Source organism: Danio rerio, chromosome 25 (genome assembly GCF_052040795.2).
Source record: "Danio rerio strain M-AB ecotype USA chromosome 25, GRCz13ab, whole genome shotgun sequence".
In the NCBI taxonomy this organism is placed as follows: Eukaryota; Metazoa; Chordata; class Actinopteri; order Cypriniformes; family Danionidae; genus Danio; species Danio rerio.
The window spans coordinates 5,163,470-5,183,153 of NC_141045.1; the positions used below are offsets into that span (position 1 = coordinate 5,163,470).

At 37.8% G+C, this 19,684-nt stretch overlaps 1 protein-coding gene across 43 annotated transcripts in view; it reads right to left on the reverse strand.

Annotated features, from left to right (window-relative positions):
- Positions 1-271: 271 nt before the first annotated feature.
- The window catches only part of syt7a (synaptotagmin VIIa), a 214,020-nt gene continuing 194,607 nt past the window's right edge, over positions 272-19,684 (reverse strand). For 24 of the 43 annotated variants that reach the window (XM_087311462.1, XM_087311461.1, XM_087311451.1 and 21 more), the window contains 6 exons: positions 8,055-8,166; positions 5,982-6,249; positions 5,732-5,901; positions 5,250-5,364; positions 4,956-5,155; positions 272-4,773 (listed from right to left, as the gene is read on the reverse strand). In XM_087311462.1, the coding sequence (XP_087167588.1) occupies positions 4,669-4,773; positions 4,956-5,155; positions 5,250-5,364; positions 5,732-5,901; positions 5,982-6,249; positions 8,055-8,166 (970 nt within the window). In that variant the 3' untranslated portion in view covers positions 272-4,668. The remainder of the gene's footprint in view (positions 4,774-4,955; positions 5,156-5,249; positions 5,365-5,731; positions 5,902-5,981; positions 6,250-8,054; positions 8,167-19,684) is intronic. The other 19 variants (XR_015525957.1, XR_015525956.1, XR_015525955.1 and 16 more) reach the window with 2 other exon arrangements.

Sequence of the window (19,684 nt, forward strand, 5' to 3'; positions counted from 1 at the left end):
ATTATGTCATTTAATTTTTTTAAGTGAACACTACGGGGCGGTATGACGCGGCTCCTTTTCGGGCTTAACGGCCGGCCGCTTACTTCCGTGTGGAGGGCTTTCCCGCTGCGACCAGTTTGTCCAGTTAGCTTGTCGTGTACGTCAGCGGACTTGAGACGCAGAGAGGAGCTGACTACGACGACGATAGTTCGAGTCTGGAGAAGAGCGGTTCCAGATATCAGGTTAGACTAAAACACAATCCAAAAAATAAAGTCAACAGGGTGAGAATGTGGTAAAATCCGAAAACGTGGTAAAATCAGACGAGAGCTTTTCTATTTCCGGACGGCTTTTGTAAATTGTTAGTTGGGTTTAGGGAAGTAAGCAGGTGGGTGGGTCAATCAGTAAAATTGGTTGGGTTTAAGGAAGGGTGAGGGTGGGTCAGTCGATTGGCCGGTCGCACAGTCAATCATTCTGTCAGTCAGACAGACAGTCGTTTGACAGCGGCCTCTATCAAACACAGTTGATCCAAATAATCGAGGTGTTCACCTTCATCAGGTGAACACCTTCATTAGTTGGATCAGCTGTGTTCGATTAGGGTTGGAGCAAAACTGCTGAGCTGCGGCCCTCCAGGAATTGAGACATATGGTGTCCAAACTCGGTCCTCGACCGGTGTTCTACAAAGTTTAGTTCCAACCCCAATTAAAGACACCTGAACCCGCTAATCAAGCCCTTTCTAGGTTTACTAGGAACTTTCAGGCAGGTGTGTTGAAGAAAGTTGGAACTAAACTATGCAGGACACCGGCCTCCCAGGACCGAGTCTGGACACCCCTGGTTTAAACCAATTAGGTGACTTATCAACTTTGGATGCCTTAACTGTAGATCTTGCGCAATAGTTGTTACTGACTGCAAGCTACTGACCGGAAACTTTTTATAGCCTAGGTCTGGTCTTTTGTTGGAAAATAGTTTGTCCAGTTCAAGGTCTCTGCCAAAGATAACGAGTTGTTCTTGAGCGAAAGTGAGCATTTGGATGCTCGTGCTCCACTTCTGTGTCTCTACACAACTGCACATTCACTCCATCCCCATGTCAACTCTATGGCAACGGCACACCTCACATGCCCCATCATGCCAGCGTAAATGACAAACACACACACACACACACAATCACATAGAGAATAGAGAGAGAAAAACAGATTGTCAATCCAGTCCAGCCTCCCCGCATGTGCTATTTGCTCTTTAAAACTCTCCTCCCTTAAAATACAAAAACTATTAATTATTGTATTAACAATTACTATGATATTTCTCAGTGTTACACCATTAAAAAGTGCAGCTCACGTTTCTCCGACTCTTTTCAGAGGAGAAAAGAGTAAAAGAGTCTCATAATAAGACGGAAGGAAGCCATGAGAAAAATAGAGCAGCATATTCACACACTTTGATTATTTTTAACATCAATGAAGATACACATTAATGCTGTAATACACGCACGAAACCTGTCGAGAACAGGTCCAGGTCACATCTCACAGCAAGATCAAAGGCGAGGAAGGGGAATTATTATATTTTGCGCAAAGAAGATAAAGCATGTTTATAGGTCCATTTATTTGTATTGATAAATAACACCGTTATTAAAACCGTATATGGCATAATTATAATTCATATGGCAGAATTATGATTTAAAGTAGCAGGAATTAATCACCTTAACGCATACAGTTATCAAAATCTATAAATATATCTATGTTATTTAAGGTAAAATGCTTGTTTCTTTTGATTTTGGGATAAAATATGACCCGGACGTGTTTCTGTGAGATTCATCCTCATCTACCTGACACAGTCGCATACGCACACATACGTAGGTAAAGGCAAGTATTTTTTTCCATTAATAGGAGGATTTCTGTAAAAGATGAGCCCCTATCAGCGCACACAAAAAAAAAACACATCACTAGAGCAAAGTGTGGCGAGAACTATCCAGCGCATGTGGCGCAAAATCAACTTTTTGCTTCTATATTTCACAGCAAATCTGGAAGAACAATTCTGATTGGTTTCTTCAAATGTTCTATTCGTGAAAAATAAGATGACATCAAGTTTTACTTTTGTGTATGTGTTTTTTTTTCTCTTCTTCCGTCAAGAATATCTCCCAAAAGTCCCAGAAGACCTGGAACGATCCTTCATGGAAGTTATCTTTCCTCCTCCTCCATCGGTGGTAAATGTTTTTTTAACAATATTTTGGTTGGATCTACAACACGTCACTCACAGCACACGGACGACAAGGGATCCCAAGAAAAAGAGGGACTTCACTACTATTGTGCCAGCGATAAAGAGAAACCACAGAGAAAAAAGCAAAAGAGACAGAGGTGGTGGAGTCTATTTGCTGTCCGTAGGTCTCCAGATGGCGTAAGATTTCAATGTCTATCAGCTGAACCAATCGGCGCGTTTACTCAGGAGAAGAAAAAAGATGGGAAGATGGATAGAACGAGAACAAAGGTGCGGAAAATCAGGTCAAGTGGGATAGACGCAGAAAAAGGCTTGGAGAGGTCAGGGATTTTGAGAAAAACAACTATAAATGGAGACGAAATAAAACAAGAGACTGTTAATGGAAAGAGGGCGTCTCGTTTCCCCTCATGGCTTTAATTACAGCGGCCCTCCGGGGCCGATGGACTCGCATGGGATGTCTGAGACCTGGAAAATACAATTCCCAGAGTTCCTGTGACTTGATCCGTTTCAGCGGTGGCCAATTTAAAGGCTGCCAAATGAGCTCCCACGAGTCGGCGGGTCTAGACATGGGGTTGGTTCAGTGAGATGAGGGACGAGGCTGAGGTGATGCGTTCACACATCAGATAGATGTCAGACCTCTCCAGCCTGAGGACACAGGGGAATTGTGGGTAAAAAAAAAAATCAAAACAGGAAGGAAACGACATCCTGGTAACATGTAGTTGTAATGTGAGTGCTCTCAGAGCATCATTAAATGGCTTTGTTGGTTTTAGTGTTTATCCCAAAATCCCAAATGAATGCTAATGTGCACAATATCAAGGAACTAAATTAGAGTTTAGTTAACATGCAGGCCTTTATGTAACCCCCCAGGACTGTACTAGCATTCTGTGTGGGACCCAAACTGGTGTCTTTAGTATGTGAGGCAGGCATGCTAACATGAATGCTATAGACTTCAGCCTTTTGTGTTGATTGCTAGTGAAGCTCTTGGGGCCAGGAGAGTAAGGTTTACTTGCACATCATCTATTCGTTGCATTGTTACACTTGCCACCTAAACCATCTGGGTTATGGCACCAATTTAACCCCTCCAGGCCTACTCTCATCAGGGCACACTACAAGAAGGCTAAGCACTGCAGTCTCAAAGACAATTTGCTAGTATGTCCCTTGAGGACAGAGAAGTGAGGCTTACTCACAAATCTCCAACTTGATCTTCAGAATTACACTCTCATTGGTTCATAGCACTAATGAAACGCTTCTGGTTCTACTAGCTTAGAATTTGAATGGCATGGGATACAGGTGAATAACAAGGACACTAAGGACTGCAGCCTCATGCATTTGAAGCCAGGGGATTGAGGTTTACCTGCAAATCCTTGACTAGCAAAATTAGTTATTCTCGCACGTTAATCCTCACTCCCAACTGGATCATGGTAACAATGCAACCCGTGCAGTTCTACTAGCACTACTTGGATTTGAATTCTAATGGGGGTCTCTGGTTTGGGAAGTAGATAACAAGGTAGCTGAAGACTGCATCCTCTAAAGTCAGTCCCTAGTGTACCTCTTTAGGTTAGGGGAGTGAGGTTTACTTGCACATTTCCAACTTTCTGGCTTCTTTTACACTCAACCTTCTAAACCTTACTCCCACTTGGTTAATGGCACCCTTCAGGTTCAACTAGCATCAATTAAATTGGGATTTGCATGAGTGTCTTAGGCATGGGAGGCATGAGCACTAACAAGGACTCTAGTTTACCTCTTGAGAAGAGGGGGTGTAAGGTTTACCTTCACATCTCTAATTAGCTGGCCTCTAAACCTCACTGCCATCCGAGTCAGGGCACCAGTGTAACCCATCAAGTTTTACTAGCATTACTCAAATTAGGACTTGCATGGATGTATCAGGCATGAAAGGCAGGTGCGCTTACAAGGACTCTAGTGTACAACATCAGTCCCTAGTGTACATTTTAAGGTGAGGGGAGTGAGGTCTATCTTTAACTATCTTGCCTCTTTTACTCCCAACCTCCTAAATCTTACTCCCACCTGGGTTATGGCACCAATTAAACCCCTATGGTTCTACTAGCAGTGCTCCAATCAGGGTTCAAACTAGTGTCTCCAGTGATCCAACAATGATGCTGCATTCTCTATTGTCAGTCACTGTTGCTCCTCTTTAGGTAATGGGAGTGAGGTTTACTTGCACATCTCCTGCTAGCTGGTCTTCGTTATGCTCACACTCTAAATCTCACTCCCATCCGGGTCACGGCACCAAATATAACCCCTACTTACTATTTGGCCTCCGTTACATTTACACTACATGTTACCAGACTAAAAAGAGATGAAAGTGAAGGAGAGACTCAGAAGCTCAAAGGTTAAAGGTTACAAGAGTGGATGGCTAAAAGTACCCGTGTTGTGCCGCCTGGCAGCAAGTTAGTCTTGTGCATAAGGACGGGGTATCGGGTCAAATGGGGTTGGAGGGGGAAATGGGGAAATGGAAAGGGTGAATCAGGCTTTGAGGGCGTGCCACTGTGCCACATTTGTACGTGGCCGGCTCAACATGTCCTTCCAATGTTTGACCTCACCAGGACCACTCTTCCATGACAGGTAAATCTGAAAGAGAATGAAAGGGAAAGAGATGATGGTAAACAAGCATGAAGGACACAGCAGGGTTCCCGCTCTTTTCGAAAATGTTGGGAATTATAGGTTGGGAGTCATGGAGAATTAACCGCCTCATTTCCAATTCTGTTTTCAAAAGTTTTATTAGAGCATGCACATGAAGACTCTGTTTTCACCTTTCCAATGACATCATTGCGGCTCAGACGATCTTTATCCATGACGGTGATGATGATGGTGGTCTCTCGGAGAACATGTGCGGGCACGTCAAAGGGGAAGGATTCATTAAAAACGGGGTTCAGGCAGCGTTTGATGGTCACTGTCTTCTTCTTTTCCACTCGCTTGTCTTTGTGCATTAGCCATACTTTTACATAGGGATCTACAGGCAATCAGAGAATGAGAGGCTGTGAGTTATGCACATGACAGCTAATCTATATCAATTGTGGCATCTCAACCAGTGTGTGTCCGTGTACCTGAGGTGCCCCCGATGTCCATGGCTTTGAGGTTGCGAGCTTTTATGATGTTGACAGTGATGGTGTTGGCAGTGGGGTTATAACACAGAGACACCAGCAGATCACCACGACTTCCCTAAAACACACATACACAGACATAAGCAGCGTGTTCTACAGGCGTGTGCAGAGGGGGGCTTTGGGTGCTTGAGCACCTGCCCTTTTTTCCTCTTGTAGAGAAAGCACCCCTTGAAAATGAACAAAATGAAAGTGCTCCCACATCCTCAATCACACACCCCCACTCCCCCGCTTTTCAACTTCGTGATCAGGCCTCCCTAAGTGCCCCCAACATTCCACAACTTGCGAGAATCCCCTCCCCCTATGTTCTGGTTAAAAGATCTGAAGAATCAACGTATCCTGAAGAAACATTTTTTCCTTTAATGGTCCATACGTGGACATTCCTCTTTTGTTTCTTTTTGTTTGTAAATCTGAAAATGTCGACTCACGCTGCCGTCACTGCAGGGTTTGAGATCCTTCCAGAAGGACTTCAGCTGTCCGAGCTCCACTTTATTCAGAGGAATGGAAACCTCTCCGATTGGGTCGTTACGGCTGAACCGATCGTAATCCAGCACCTGGAGGTACAGCGTCCGCTCCCGCACCTTCTCATATGGGAACCCTAGAAGGATTGTTATCCATTCAGAATGATGTTTACTACACCAATGCTGCGCAAACAATCTGAAATGTTAAGAAACTGACCTTCAAACAGGAAGGTTTCGTTCCAGTGCGGGTTGAGATTTTTCCTCTTGACTTTGGTCTCAAGTTTGTGCTTTCTGTCAGGCAGTAGGTAGATTTTCACAAAAGGGTCGGAGGTCCCAGAGAAGTCTTTAGCAGGCAGATCTTGACCTTTAAGGATCTTCACCGTCAGAGTTGTGTCTTGGAAACTGTAGCCCAAAGAAAACTGAATCCTGCCCAGTTTCTCACTCACTGGACCTTCATGGTCATCGTCCTCCGACCCCGGAGACAACTAAAGAGAGTTGGAGAGAGAGACAGAATGATCAACAGGAGACAAAAACAACATTTAAACACTCCTGAATAACCAGAGATTTGCTAGAGAGCAATCTTTAGAAGCTGACGTTTGTTGTTTTCTTTTTAACAATTTAAAGATGCCTGCTGTTTTATTGATTGAGAAACGCACACACACACGTCTTAAGATATTTAGGCCAAGACACTCTAGGAGAATAGATTAAACAGATATTATCATACTTCCCCAGACTGATTACATTAGGAATTGCAAAAATCTCTTGTAAACGTATTCTGAATTGTTATGATAGGGTTATGGTTAGTAGGACTGCATACAAATCTTGAGTAGTTTCTTTTAAAACAAGGTAATTGCAAATTTTATTCTCACAATTTTACGTTAATATCGTGCAACTCTGACATTTCATTGGAATTCTGAGTTTAGGTCTCAGAATTTGACTTTTCCCAAATCTAAATTCAGAGTTTTTTGTCTTGCAACTCCAACTTCTTTTCTGATTCTGAACTCCAACTCCAAATTCTGTTTACTGTATGTATCAATTCTGAAGGTTATTTTCAGAATTCTAAATCCACATCTCATATATTGAGATAATAATGTATTTTAATAAATACATTTTAAGCCATTTAACTTAATATTACCACAAATCTGTCAGAATAGTTTGTTTTGGTTAATGTAACCTCGCCGGTCCAACACCATCCAAATTGCTCCAAGCTGGTATCAAACCGGAGACCTTCCGCAGTCGGTTGCTCTACCATGGAGGCTAAAGACCATGGCCTCTAGCGTCTGTCGCTAGAGCACCTTTAGAGGTCAGAGGAGGAGGTTTACCTGGACACCTGGCCTCTGTTACACTTGACATTGTCAGTCAATGTCTTATCAATGTCAGTTACGTCGCTTCACTCCCATTCATAAATGGCATTATGGATGCCATTGGATGCGCACGTCAGAATCTCGCTGGAAGTAGTAGGTCATCCAGGTACTTCTCACATACTGTTTTTTCCCGAATACTATGAATTCAGACATACTACTCGGCTCGCATACTGTTTTGAGCGTACTATATTGTATGGAAGTATGCAATTTCAGACACCTTAGGAGCCATCACAGAGCCTTAGGGGCCATCACACTCAACCCATTTTTTGTGTTGAGAGGCGCCGTTGCTTATGTGCGCTTCACATTTTAACTGCCTGCTAATCATGAACTTGCTTTTGTAAGGGCGTGATTATGAGGTAGAGCCTGTTTTTGGTGTCCCGAGGGGAAATCCTCCTGCCGACACCGGACAAAAGTTCATCAAACTGAGCTCAGCTCAGTCTGAACCACCCCTCAGAGCTTCCATCATCCAGGTATAGTTTTGGAGGAGTTGTTGAACTCACAGAGCTGGGTGCACCTCTAAAAGGATCCAGTGGACTCAGACAGAGGCGCCGAAGGAATCTATGCTGTTTTTCAGCCTTCCTAAAACACAAATCTCAGCTACTCTCTCAATAAAATCCATGTTAGCTATTCAGCAACGAAGCTAGAGTCACTAGGCAGACAGTAGCACTGCCATGACATGAATCTACATCTATTGTGAGGTGAATTTGGCGTATGAAGGAATCGAGTAAACTCGTTCACACGTCTATTTACAGTATGTGCAAATACCGAGATTTATTCATGCATGCTGCATCTGGTGTGAACACAGCATTAGTGTTTTATTTGGGATATTTGAATATTATTTGGGACATTAATCCCTACACCACATGGTTGGGTGTTGGTGTTTAAGTGCATATTGTGTCATTTGGGACGCAGCTACACTGTCCTACCATCACCATGTCTCCAGTGAGCGAGTTGGCCAGGTCCGACACTGAGGAATGTCCGTCTGCGTCTGGCGGCTGACCCTTAGGACTGTTGGCTGGCTTATTCCCCATATTCCTACTGAGAAACACAGAGAAACACACATCACTAAAATCACCAACAAACACGCCCCTTTCTCTTCGCCACAGAATCAAACCTCCGAACCCAGACGAGCGTTTCGACCTCACGTTATTCTGACCAGCTTCAATTAAGAAAACGCACAAGAATATGAAGAAGACACAATTAATCACAAGCATGACAATGAGGTTTACTTTCAATCACAGGAAAAATAAAGCCACAACAGAGAAATAGAAAAGAAAAAACACATTTCTAACTTTTTTTTTTTTTTTACACATTTCCTGTAATACGACATAAACACACTGGGGGACAAAATGTTACCTTAGTTTATAACACAGGCAAAAAACAAAAACAAATGTGAAAATTAAACACAAAAAGACACCATATGCTTGTTATTAAAGTGTCAGCAAACACACAAAACTGTTAGTTCATCACGGCGATGCGTTCCGGTTCGTTTTCCAGAGCTGCTGTCCGAAGTCGCATTGGGACTGAAAGATCCACTTCAGGGAAAGTTATTGGTTCAGTACGAGTGGAGTTGACTGACAGACATTTGTGGTGTAATGCTTATTACCACAGAAAAAAATTATGATTTAAGATTGAATGTTTATTGGCAAGGAAAATAATTTACACTCACAACTCAATAGAAAAACAAACTTTAAAAAAGCCTAAGAAACGATTTGTGACTTAAAATAAATAGAAAATAAATGTTAGTTACACACAAATTATTTATTAAATTACATTTAGCACAGAAATAAAATTTTATATCACCTATCGATACCAATATGACTAATTGAAAAAAATATTTATAATAAAATATAATAAAATAAATGTTTGATGGCGCAGGAAATATTATAACATGCATTAATTAATTTAATTTAATTAACATTTATTTTCACTGAAAATATTTCGGACATGTTGGTCTATTAAAATTCTAAGCTATAAAAAATATTGTAACAAAATAAGATAATTGATTTTCCAGTCCATGTTAAATAAACATAATAAATCAGAAAATATTTGTGAATTAAAATAAATAGAAATTAAATGTTAATTACACATAAATTACTAATTATTTATTTAATTACATTCACCTCATAAATGCATTTTGACATATCACTTCAATTACAAAAATGATATAGTAAAATAAAGTTTTAATGGCGCACAAAATATATGCTTTAATAAAATTTAATTAGGGCTTATTTCCATCGAAAATATTTTGGACTATATGGATGACAAAATTCACAAGTTACCGCTAATATATATATATATATATATATATATATATATATATATATATATATATATATATATATATATATATATATATATATATAAACACAAATAAAAACATATCAGTCGGTTATTTATTTATTATTTATTGTTATTTATTATTCATAATAAATGTTCTAATTATTTAGCAATTTATAACATTTTTATTAAAATGTATTTATAAATTAAAATAAAAAAGTATACCAGCTTAATATTGACCACCCTGTTTCCAAGTATCTGTAATGTTCGCCTTTAAAAACCAATATTGGTCCGTTATTTATAAGTTAATTTGCAAATTCTTTAGCATTTTAAGCAATTTTAATTTAAATGTAATTATTATTTTAAATAAAAACAATTATAGTGTCTAAATATCAACCATCCTGTTTTCCAACAAAACGATATCAGTTGGTTATTTTTAAGTTCATTTTTAAACAATAAGCATTTTATACAACTTTTATTTAAATGTAATTAATAATTAAAGTAAAAACAATTATATTGACTAATTATTAACCTTCCAGTTTTGAAGATATCGGTATTTTCTTATCCATATCTGTCGCTTTTTTTTATGTTTTTTAAAATTATTTTGCATGAAAAAACACTGGGGGGGAGGGGGTGTTGATGGGTAAATCAACTGTTTTTAAAAATCTATTTATTTTCATATTTATTAATTTATGGTTTTATTTATGTCCTTTTTTGTTCATTTATTTATTTTTTGTGTATGGATTTTGCAGGTTTTGTCCTCCACATTGGACATGTTGGTTTATTAAAAATGTAAATTATTAACAGTAATGTACTAAAATAACACAAATCCATGTTATATAAACAAAAGGAACATTTTAAAAGCCAGAGAAAGTCAATATATAAAAGTGAGACAATATTTTGAACTTGTTGGTATATTTGAAAAAATATAATTAAGATATAAATAATAAAATAATTTTCACTCCATGTCAGAAAACTATGAAATAATAATAATAATAATAATAATAATAATAATAATAATAATAAACTCATCTCAAAGAATAAAAAAACTTTTTTTTTGTTGTCAAAACAGTTCCATACATTTAATTATCCAATTACATTTTTCTGTGGTTAATCACATTACTCCACAAATATTGTAGATTTACAGTACAAACATACTGTAACTTGCACTGAACCTCTAAACACTCCTTTAATAGTGAACTAAACTACCCAGTAAACCAGAGCAGGGGCCAAAAGAGCAGAGAAAGAGAACGACAGACAAGAAGAAGTGAAGAGGACAAATGAGACGAACCTGAATGAGCGACACACAAACAGAGAAGACAGGAGGACTGAGAAAAAGAGGACAACAGAGAAAAGCGATGGATGCGGCGACAGCACACGAATATACAGACCCACAGCTGGAGGAAAGAAGAAGAAGAGACAGCAAAAAGAGCAAGAAAAAGAGAGAAAGAGACGCGTTTTCTGTGATGGAAAGGCAGAAGAGATTATTCGCATGACTGGAGAGTCAAACAAAACCATGAGAGAGACGTCAACCAGCTGCAGGAGAGAGAAAGAAGAAGAAAAACAGAGTTAAACGAAAGCACAAACAGATTGAGAGACAAAAGAGGCCGGAGGGAAGCGTTTGGTTTCCGGAGAGGTGAAGCTTGGAGAAGAAGAGAAGAAGAAGAAGAGAGAAAAGATGAGCGCTGGAAAGACAAAAGAGAGAGAAGGAGTAAACATATAAGTGTAAAGAACACAGTAATGGCACATACAGTCGAAAACACAGAGAGCGGAGGGAGAGAGAGACATCGGGACGAGAGGACGGGCTGTCTTTAGACTGGCAGGGATGCGGGATGAGTGATTTTTGGGGGTTTTGCTTCACTTTAAATTTTTTTTTGTCATTTACTCAACCCTCAGAATGCATTTGTACTGTCTTCACCGATATATCGGTCATATGTCCTTGAAGAAACCAGTTGATAGAAAACCCATTTCATCTAAATTTACTTATTTACACGTTTACTTGAAGTTCATTTTATAATTACTCAGCATTTTATAGTTTTAATTTTAAATGTAATTATTAATTCAAATAAAATTCATTATTTCGGCTAAATATTGGTCATCCTTTTTTCAAGATATCAGTATTTTCGCTTAAAAAAATTAGTCAATTGTTTTTAAGCTAATTTTCTAAATATTTAGCATTTTATATACCTTTAATGTAATTATTAATTTTGAAAAAAAATTATTATATCGGCTTAATATCGGCCACCTTGTTTTTTAAGATATCAGTATTTTCGCCTTTAAAAAACACCCACATCGGTCACTTATATCTAAGCTAATTTTCGAATTATTTAGCATTTTATTCACTTTTATTTTAAATGAAATTATTATTAATTAAAATTGAAAGAGTTACAACAGGTAAATATCGGCCATCCAATTTTTCAAGATATCGGTATTTTTGCCTTTAAATAAAACATATTGGTCGGTTAATTATAAGTTCATTTTTTAATTATTTAGTAGTTTATGCAATTTTAATATAAATGTAATTATTAATTTAGATAAAAACAATTATATCGGCCACCCTGTTTTCAACATATCGGTACTTACACCTTTAAAAAACCTATATCGGTCAGTTATTTATAAGTTTATTTTCAAATTATTTAGCATTTTATAAATTTTTTATATAAATGTAATTATTAATTCAAATAAAACAATTATATCAGCTAAATATCGGTCACCCTGTTTTCCAACATGTCGGTATTTTCACTTTTAAAAACTAGATCGTTCAGTTATTTATTACTTCATTTTCAAATTATTTAGCATTTTAAATAATCTGACTTTAAATGTAATTATTAATTTAAATAAAAACAATTATATCGGCTAAATGTTGGCCACCCTGTTTTTCAAGATATCGGTATTTACGCCTTTTAAAAAAACAATAATGCTTGGTTATTTATAAGATATTGATATTTACCCCTTTAAAAAGCTATATTGGTCGGTTATTTATAAGTTTATTTTCAAATTATTTTGCCTTTTATGCCTTTTATTAAACATAATTATTATGTTTTTAAAAATTGTGTCAACTAAATATCAGGCACCCTGTTTTCTAACATAGCAGTATTTATGCCTTTAAAAAAACTATATTGGTTGGTTATTTATAAGTTTATTTTCAAATTATTTAGCATTTCATAAAATTTTTATATAAATGTAATTATTAATTCAAATAAAACAATTATATCAGCTAAATATCGGCCATCCTGTTTTCCAACATATCGGTATTTTTCCAGCATATCGGTAAATGAATGGGTCAGAAAGGAGGGAGATATCCAAAATATGTACTCTTGGTGTGCCTCCAGGAACAGGGTTGGGAAACGCTACTAAATAACTCCTAATACAATATATGCCATATAAAAGATCATGAGGGCAAGTAAACGAGGACAGAAGTTCAGATTTTTCAGATGAACCAAGATTTCCAGCTGAACCCCAGCAGTCTAAGGAGAGCGGGCGGAGGACGAGCTGAACCGAGCGAAACTCATCGCACAAACCATGAAGCGTCTGTCTGTCAACACATCTGCTGCTTCGGGAAAAACATCGTGCCACTTTGGCTCTTGGCTAATCCACTCAAAAAGTCGTCGCCACGCTGAGGGCGGAAACATGGAGGCTGTATTGTTGAAGACACACAGACGGAGTTGAAGCCAAAACAATGAGCAGGCAAAGCACAGACAGACAGGTACTGTAAGACAGAAAACAGACAAACAGACACGAGGCCAGATCTGGAGGGGAGAGAGAGAGAGAGAGACAGGGCTTCTCATGAATATTCATGGACGGGGTCAGTAATTGGTTAATTGTGAACTGAATGCAGCACTGATTGGCTGAATCGGTTAATATCTTAGTGTTCTTGTTAGTTGGATCGTATTGAACCCACACACATTCAGCTGCCATGAAAATGAGATGAAGATGGAGAGATGATCATGAGAGAAAGCAGCAAGAAGACTTCTGATTGTTTCGATTGATAGTTCAGCTCAAAATGAAACATTTCAGGCCATCTAAGATGCGGATGACATTTTATCTTTTTTGACAAGCTGACGAATTTTAACTGAAACTGTGATCATTGGTAATTCATCAAATAAAATCAGCAGCCATCGACAGCAGAGGCTCAGAGAGTGAAATTCAATAGCTTTAAGGCCTTTTATAAGACTCTTTGAGTGCATTTTAAGTCTTCGTCGCCACTTTAGGTTTTAACTGGTAACGTTGGCAACATTTTAACTCACTAAATTTAACATATTTACTAAATACTGATTGTAATGAACTAATCCTAAACTAATCATCATACTGAATAAAGATGCTTATCCAGCAGTTGGCGAAGCAGTAAACGAAGCAGCCAGTCATCAGTTCAAGGAGGATGTTATCGATTTCAATTAAAAAATATTTAGAAAAATGTTGGAAACCGTTAACCATTGACTTCCATTTATTTCTTTTTTCTTAACTAACACTGCGTCCTAATGTCACGTGAAAAGATTCCAACAAGCAATTTGACTATATTGCTATTTTTTTTTCAAGATCTGAGGTGCGCTATCGCTGCTGCTTTCAGTAGTATGACAATAAATGTCACATAAAATGACATGGGTAGCATTTTAACACTGAAAAAGCACATAATCGGCACCTGAGGATAACTGTCTTTGTAGGTAATGTGGTCGATTTGCTGCAATGTTACGGAAATAGAAACGGTTTCTAAAAAATAAATTAAGTAGCATTTAACACTGAATTAGGAACATAATCAGTACAGTGCGTGAGGTGATCATTGTCATAGTAGTTTATGCAGTTGATTTGCTGGTATGTTACAGAAATAGAAACTGTTTATAGAATAGAAATTTCACAGCCTTAAAAACTAAATAAAGCACATAATCAGTACCTGAGGATAACTGTCTGTGTAGTTTATGCTGTTGATTTACTGCGATAATACGGAAATAGAAATGGTTTCTAAAATAGAAATTTTGCAGCATTTTTAACACTGAATTAGGAACATAATCAGTACAGTGTGTGAGGTGATCATTGTCATAGTAGTTTATGCAGTTGATTTGCTGGTATGTTACAGAAATAGAAACTGTTTATAGAATAGAAATTTCACAGCCTTAAAAACTAAATAAAGCACATAATCAGTACCTGAGGATAACTGTCTGTGTAGTTTATGCTGTTGATTTACTGCGATAATACGGAAATAGAAATGGTTTCTAAAATAGAAATTTTACAGCATTTTTAACACTGAATTAAGCACATAATCAGTACCTGAGGATATTTGTCGTTTAGTTTATGCTGTTGATTTGCTGCAAGGTTACGGAAATAGAAACCGTTTCTAAAATAAAAATATAGTAACATTTAATGCTGAATAAAGCACATAATCAGTACCTGAGGATGTCTTTGTACTTTATGCTGTGATTTATTGCGATGTTACAGAAATAGAAACTGTTTATAGAATAGAAATTTCATAGCATTTTAACACTGAATATAGCACATAATCAGTACCTGAGGATAACTCTCTTTGTAGTTTATACTGTTGATTTGCTGCAGCATAACAGAAACAGAAATAGTTTCTAAACTAACAATTTTGTAGCATTTAACACTGAATAAAGCACATAATCAGTACCTGAGGTGATCATTGTCATAGTACTTTATGCTGTTGTTTTGCTGTGACATTACGGAAATAGAAGCCATTTCTAAAATAGAAATATAGTAATATTTAATGCTGAATAAAACACATAATCAGTGCCTGAGGTGATCATTGTCATAGTACTTTATGCTGTTGTTTTGCTGCAGGATTACAGAAATAAATAAACAGCATAAACTACTATGACAATGATCACCTCACGTACTGATTATGTGCTTTATTCAGTGTTAAGAGCAATGAAATTTCTATTTTAGAAACGATTTCTATTTCTGTAACGTTGCAGCAAAACAACAGCACAAAGTACTATGACAATGTTCAGCTCTGGTACTTTATTCAGTGTTAAACGATACGAAATTTCTAACACTGAATAAAGCACATAATCAATACCTTGTCTTGATAATTGTCTTTGTAGTTTAAGCTGTTGATTTGCTGCAACGTTAAGGAAATAGAAATAGAAAATTCACACATCGCTATCGCAGATGGTTAGGACAAAAAATCCCATGTCTTAGGGTCGCGTTGCGTGTAGTTAGGACACAGTGTAAGTCAATGGTTACAGGTTTTCAGCTTTCTTCAACATATCTTCTTGTCTTCAACAAAATAAAGGTTTGGAACCACTTAAGAGTGAGAAAATATTAAGTACATTTTCATTTTTGTTTCTCAAAAGTATGTTTTGTGCTTTAATTTTGTGGTATAATTAATGATGCACAAGATATTTTGAGCCAGAACTTCACTTTCTGGGCTGCAAGTCTGATATTGTGATATTTATTTTTCTGCGATGAAGATTGCGATATGAAGACGGTTTGATAGACACTATCTGATGGTTTTCTGGGGAGTTGAACAGTATTCAGGTGCAGAAATTGAATAATCACACTGCTAAACAAATGCTTTTCTTACTTTGCTTTGACTCAAATATCCAAAAGTTCTTAGATCAAGTAAAAATATTGTTTTGTTTTCAACGTGAGAATAAGTCCTTAAAACAAGCAAAACTATCTGCCAGTGGGGTTAGTAAAATAATCATATTTTTGCATTAAAATTTAGATATTTTCACTAAAACAAAACAATTTTTTGGCAGAAATTCAATATCAATACAGTAATTAAATATAATTCTATAGCTTCTGGTCAACTATAATTCAGACTCAACATTGCATATCTTGCGATGTGACCATTGTGTGTGCACATATCAATTTCGATGCTGAAATTATATATCGTGCAGCCCTAGTAAACACACAGAGGTCTTATTGACTTCTAAACAGTTACTCTGTTATCAGTAACTAATATTAATTCAGCATAATTCCCTCTGTTTTGTGCATAACCTTCTTTATGGACCCAGTGTGATTTTGGATTTGGGCGAGCGAGTGGTGAACCGAGGACAGAGAGCAGACAGAAAACAATGAGCATCTCTGTGTGCATCTCTCCGTCCGTCCTTCGCTATCGATCGAGGCCAGATAAAGGACATGCGAATTCTTCTCTGAGGCCTGAATAATTCATTCACTGTAGATGCGAGTGACCCGCCGCAGGTTACTCCAAAGTTTGCCTCTGTAACCGGTTTAACTTTAGCTGTCAACATAAAGATCAACTTCATACATTTTTAAAGAGACGTGACTTAAAGGGATAGTTCACCCAAAATATGAACAATTACTCACTATTTACTCACCCTCATGTGAGTTTTCTAATTATTATTTCCTCCATATATATTGAATGATCAATATTTTTAGCAACAACAAATAAACATCAGCTGATTAAAAAAAGGAGACTCTCTCTCTCATGTTGTGTTACAACACAAAAGTAGATATTTTGAAGAAAGCTGAAAACCTGTAACTATCGGCCTTAATAGGAAGAACAAATACTATGGAAGTCAATGGTTGCCGTTTTCAAACATTCTTCAAATTATCTTCTTTTGTGTTGAACAGAAAAAAGAAACTCGTAAAGGTTTGGAACAAGTGAAGGGTGAGTAAATGATGACAGAATCTTCATTTTTGGGTGAACTGTCCCTTTAAATCTGCCTCTTCATAAACTAGCATGACTAATATGCACACACCTGTGATGGAAAATTGTGTTAAATTATTAATGCAAGCATGGATGCTAACGTCTGGAATCTAATGAACTAAGAATATGTGTGTGTGTATATATATATATATATATATATATATATATATATATATATATATATATATATATATATATATATATATATATTCACCGGCCACTTTATTAGGTACACCTTACTATTACCGGGTTGGTCTTTGCCTTCAGAACTGCCTTAATCCTTCATGGCATACAGTAGATTCAACAAGATACTGGAAATATTCCTCAGAGATTTTGCTCCTTATTGACATGATAGCATCACGCAGTTGCTGCAGATTTGTCGGCTGCACATACTTGATGTGAATCTCCTGTTCCACCACATCCCAAAGGTGCTCAATTGGATTGAGATATGGTGACTGATGGTAGGCTGTGGCATTTACACTCTGCTCACTTGGTACTAATGGGTCCAAAGAGTGCAAAGAAAGTATCCCCCACACCATTACACCACCACCAGCCTGAACTGTTGATACAAGGCAGGATGGATCCATGCTTTCATCCCGTTGACACTAAATTCTGACCCGACCATTTGAATGTTGCAGCAGAAATGGAGACTCATCAGAGCAGGCAACGTTTCTCCAATCTTCTATTGTCCAGTTTTGCTGATCCTGTGTGAATTGTAGCCTCAGTTTTCTGTTCTTAGATGACAGTATAGTGGCACCCGGTGTGGTCTTCTGCTGCTGTAGCCCATCTGCCTCAAGGTTTGACGTGTTGTGTGTTCAGAGATGCTCTTCTGCAGACCTCGATTGTAACGAGTGCTTATTTGAGTTACTGTTGCCTTTCTATCAGCTGGAACCAGTCTGGCCATTCTCCTCTGACCTCTGGGCAATGCATTTGCGCCCTCAGAACTTCCGCTCACTGGATATTTTCTCTTTTTCAGGCCATTCTCTGTAAACCCTAGAGATGGTTGTGCGTAAAAATCCCAGTAGATCAGCAGTTTCTGAAATACTCAGACCAGCCCGTCTGGCACCAACAACCACCCCACATCCAAAGTCTCTTAAATCACCTTTTTTTCCCCCATTCTGATGCTCGGTTTGAACTGCAGCAGATCGTCTTGACCATGTCTATATGCCTAAATGCATTGAGCTGCTGCCATGTGATCGGCTGATTAGAAATCTGCGTTAATGAGCAGTTGGACAGGTGTACCTAATAAAGTGGCCGGTGAGTGTATACACTATATATATATATATATATATATATATATATATATATATATATATATATATATATATATATGGCAAATAATAACAGTTAAACAAAAGTACTGATGCGGACGTCTATTAATTTACAAATCTAATAATTAAATATTGATGTTGTATTTCTAAAGATTTTGATTCATGTTCTATAAATAAAATAACTAATATTTATGTAGTTATTATTGTCTTTTTATTGATTTATTTTATTGTCTAATATTGACTTGATATTGAATTATCTGAAATATCAATCTCTAGTCTACATTAGTGTTTCTGGAATGACGTATTAGAGTGTGTTTGTGTGTGCGTAAACATCGTCACATTATACAGCATGTTGTAAATACATCAGGTTACAGTCGTGTTGCACCAGAACTCTTGTTTTAACTACTGTATTTCTGGCTAAATACTGCAGGACAGCATGAGGAAACGCACAGCTGATGTCCACACACACACACGCGCGCACGCACGCACAGGTGAGCAGATGTTTGATGTGGTGTGTTTGAGGAGCTGCAGGTGTGTGGGGTGTCCAGTAGGGGGCGAACAGAGTCCGAAACAGCCCACATCTGCACTGAGCTCTTCCAGCGCTCTCACCTCGAAACTGGGCTGTTGGCATGGCAACCGCGGGCTGGCGAGAGTGTGTGTCTGTGTGTGTGCGCGTGAGAGTGAGTGAGTGCTTCTGATGTGTGTGAGTGACTGAGTGTGTGTCTCTAATGTGTGTGTTTCTGTGTTTCTGAAGTCTGTGTGTGTGGTTCTTGTGTGTGTATCTGTGTTTGTGTGTGCTTCTCGTGTGTGTGTGTGTGTGTGTGTGTGTGTGTGTTTCTAAGGTGTCTGTTCTTGTATGTGTGTGTTTATTGTGTGTGTGCGTGTGTTATGTATGTGTGTGGTTCTTGTGTTACTCGTGTGTGTGTGTGTGTGTTTCTAATGTGTCTGTTCTCATGTGTGTGTGGTTTCTTTTTGTTTCTCGTTTGTGTGAGTGTGTGTGGTTCTAAAGTGTCTGTTCTCATTTGTATGTGTTTCTTGTGTGTGTGTGTGTTATGTATGTGTGTGGTTCTTGTGTTACTCTTGTGTGTGTGTGTTTCTAATGTGTCTGTTCTCATGTGTGTGGGGTTTTTGTGTTTCTCGTTTGTGTGTGTGTGTGGTTTTTGTGTTTCTTGTGTGTGTGTGTGTGTGTGTGTGGGTTTGCGTGTGTGTGTTTCTTATTTGTGTGTGTGTTTCTAATGTGTCTGTTCTCATGTGTGAGTGTTTTTCGTGTGTGTGTATGTGGTTCATGTGTTTCTCAATTGTGTGTGTAGTTCTTGTGTGTGTATCTGTGTTTCTCCTGTGTGTGTGTGTGTGTGTGTGTGTGTGTGTGTGTGTGTGT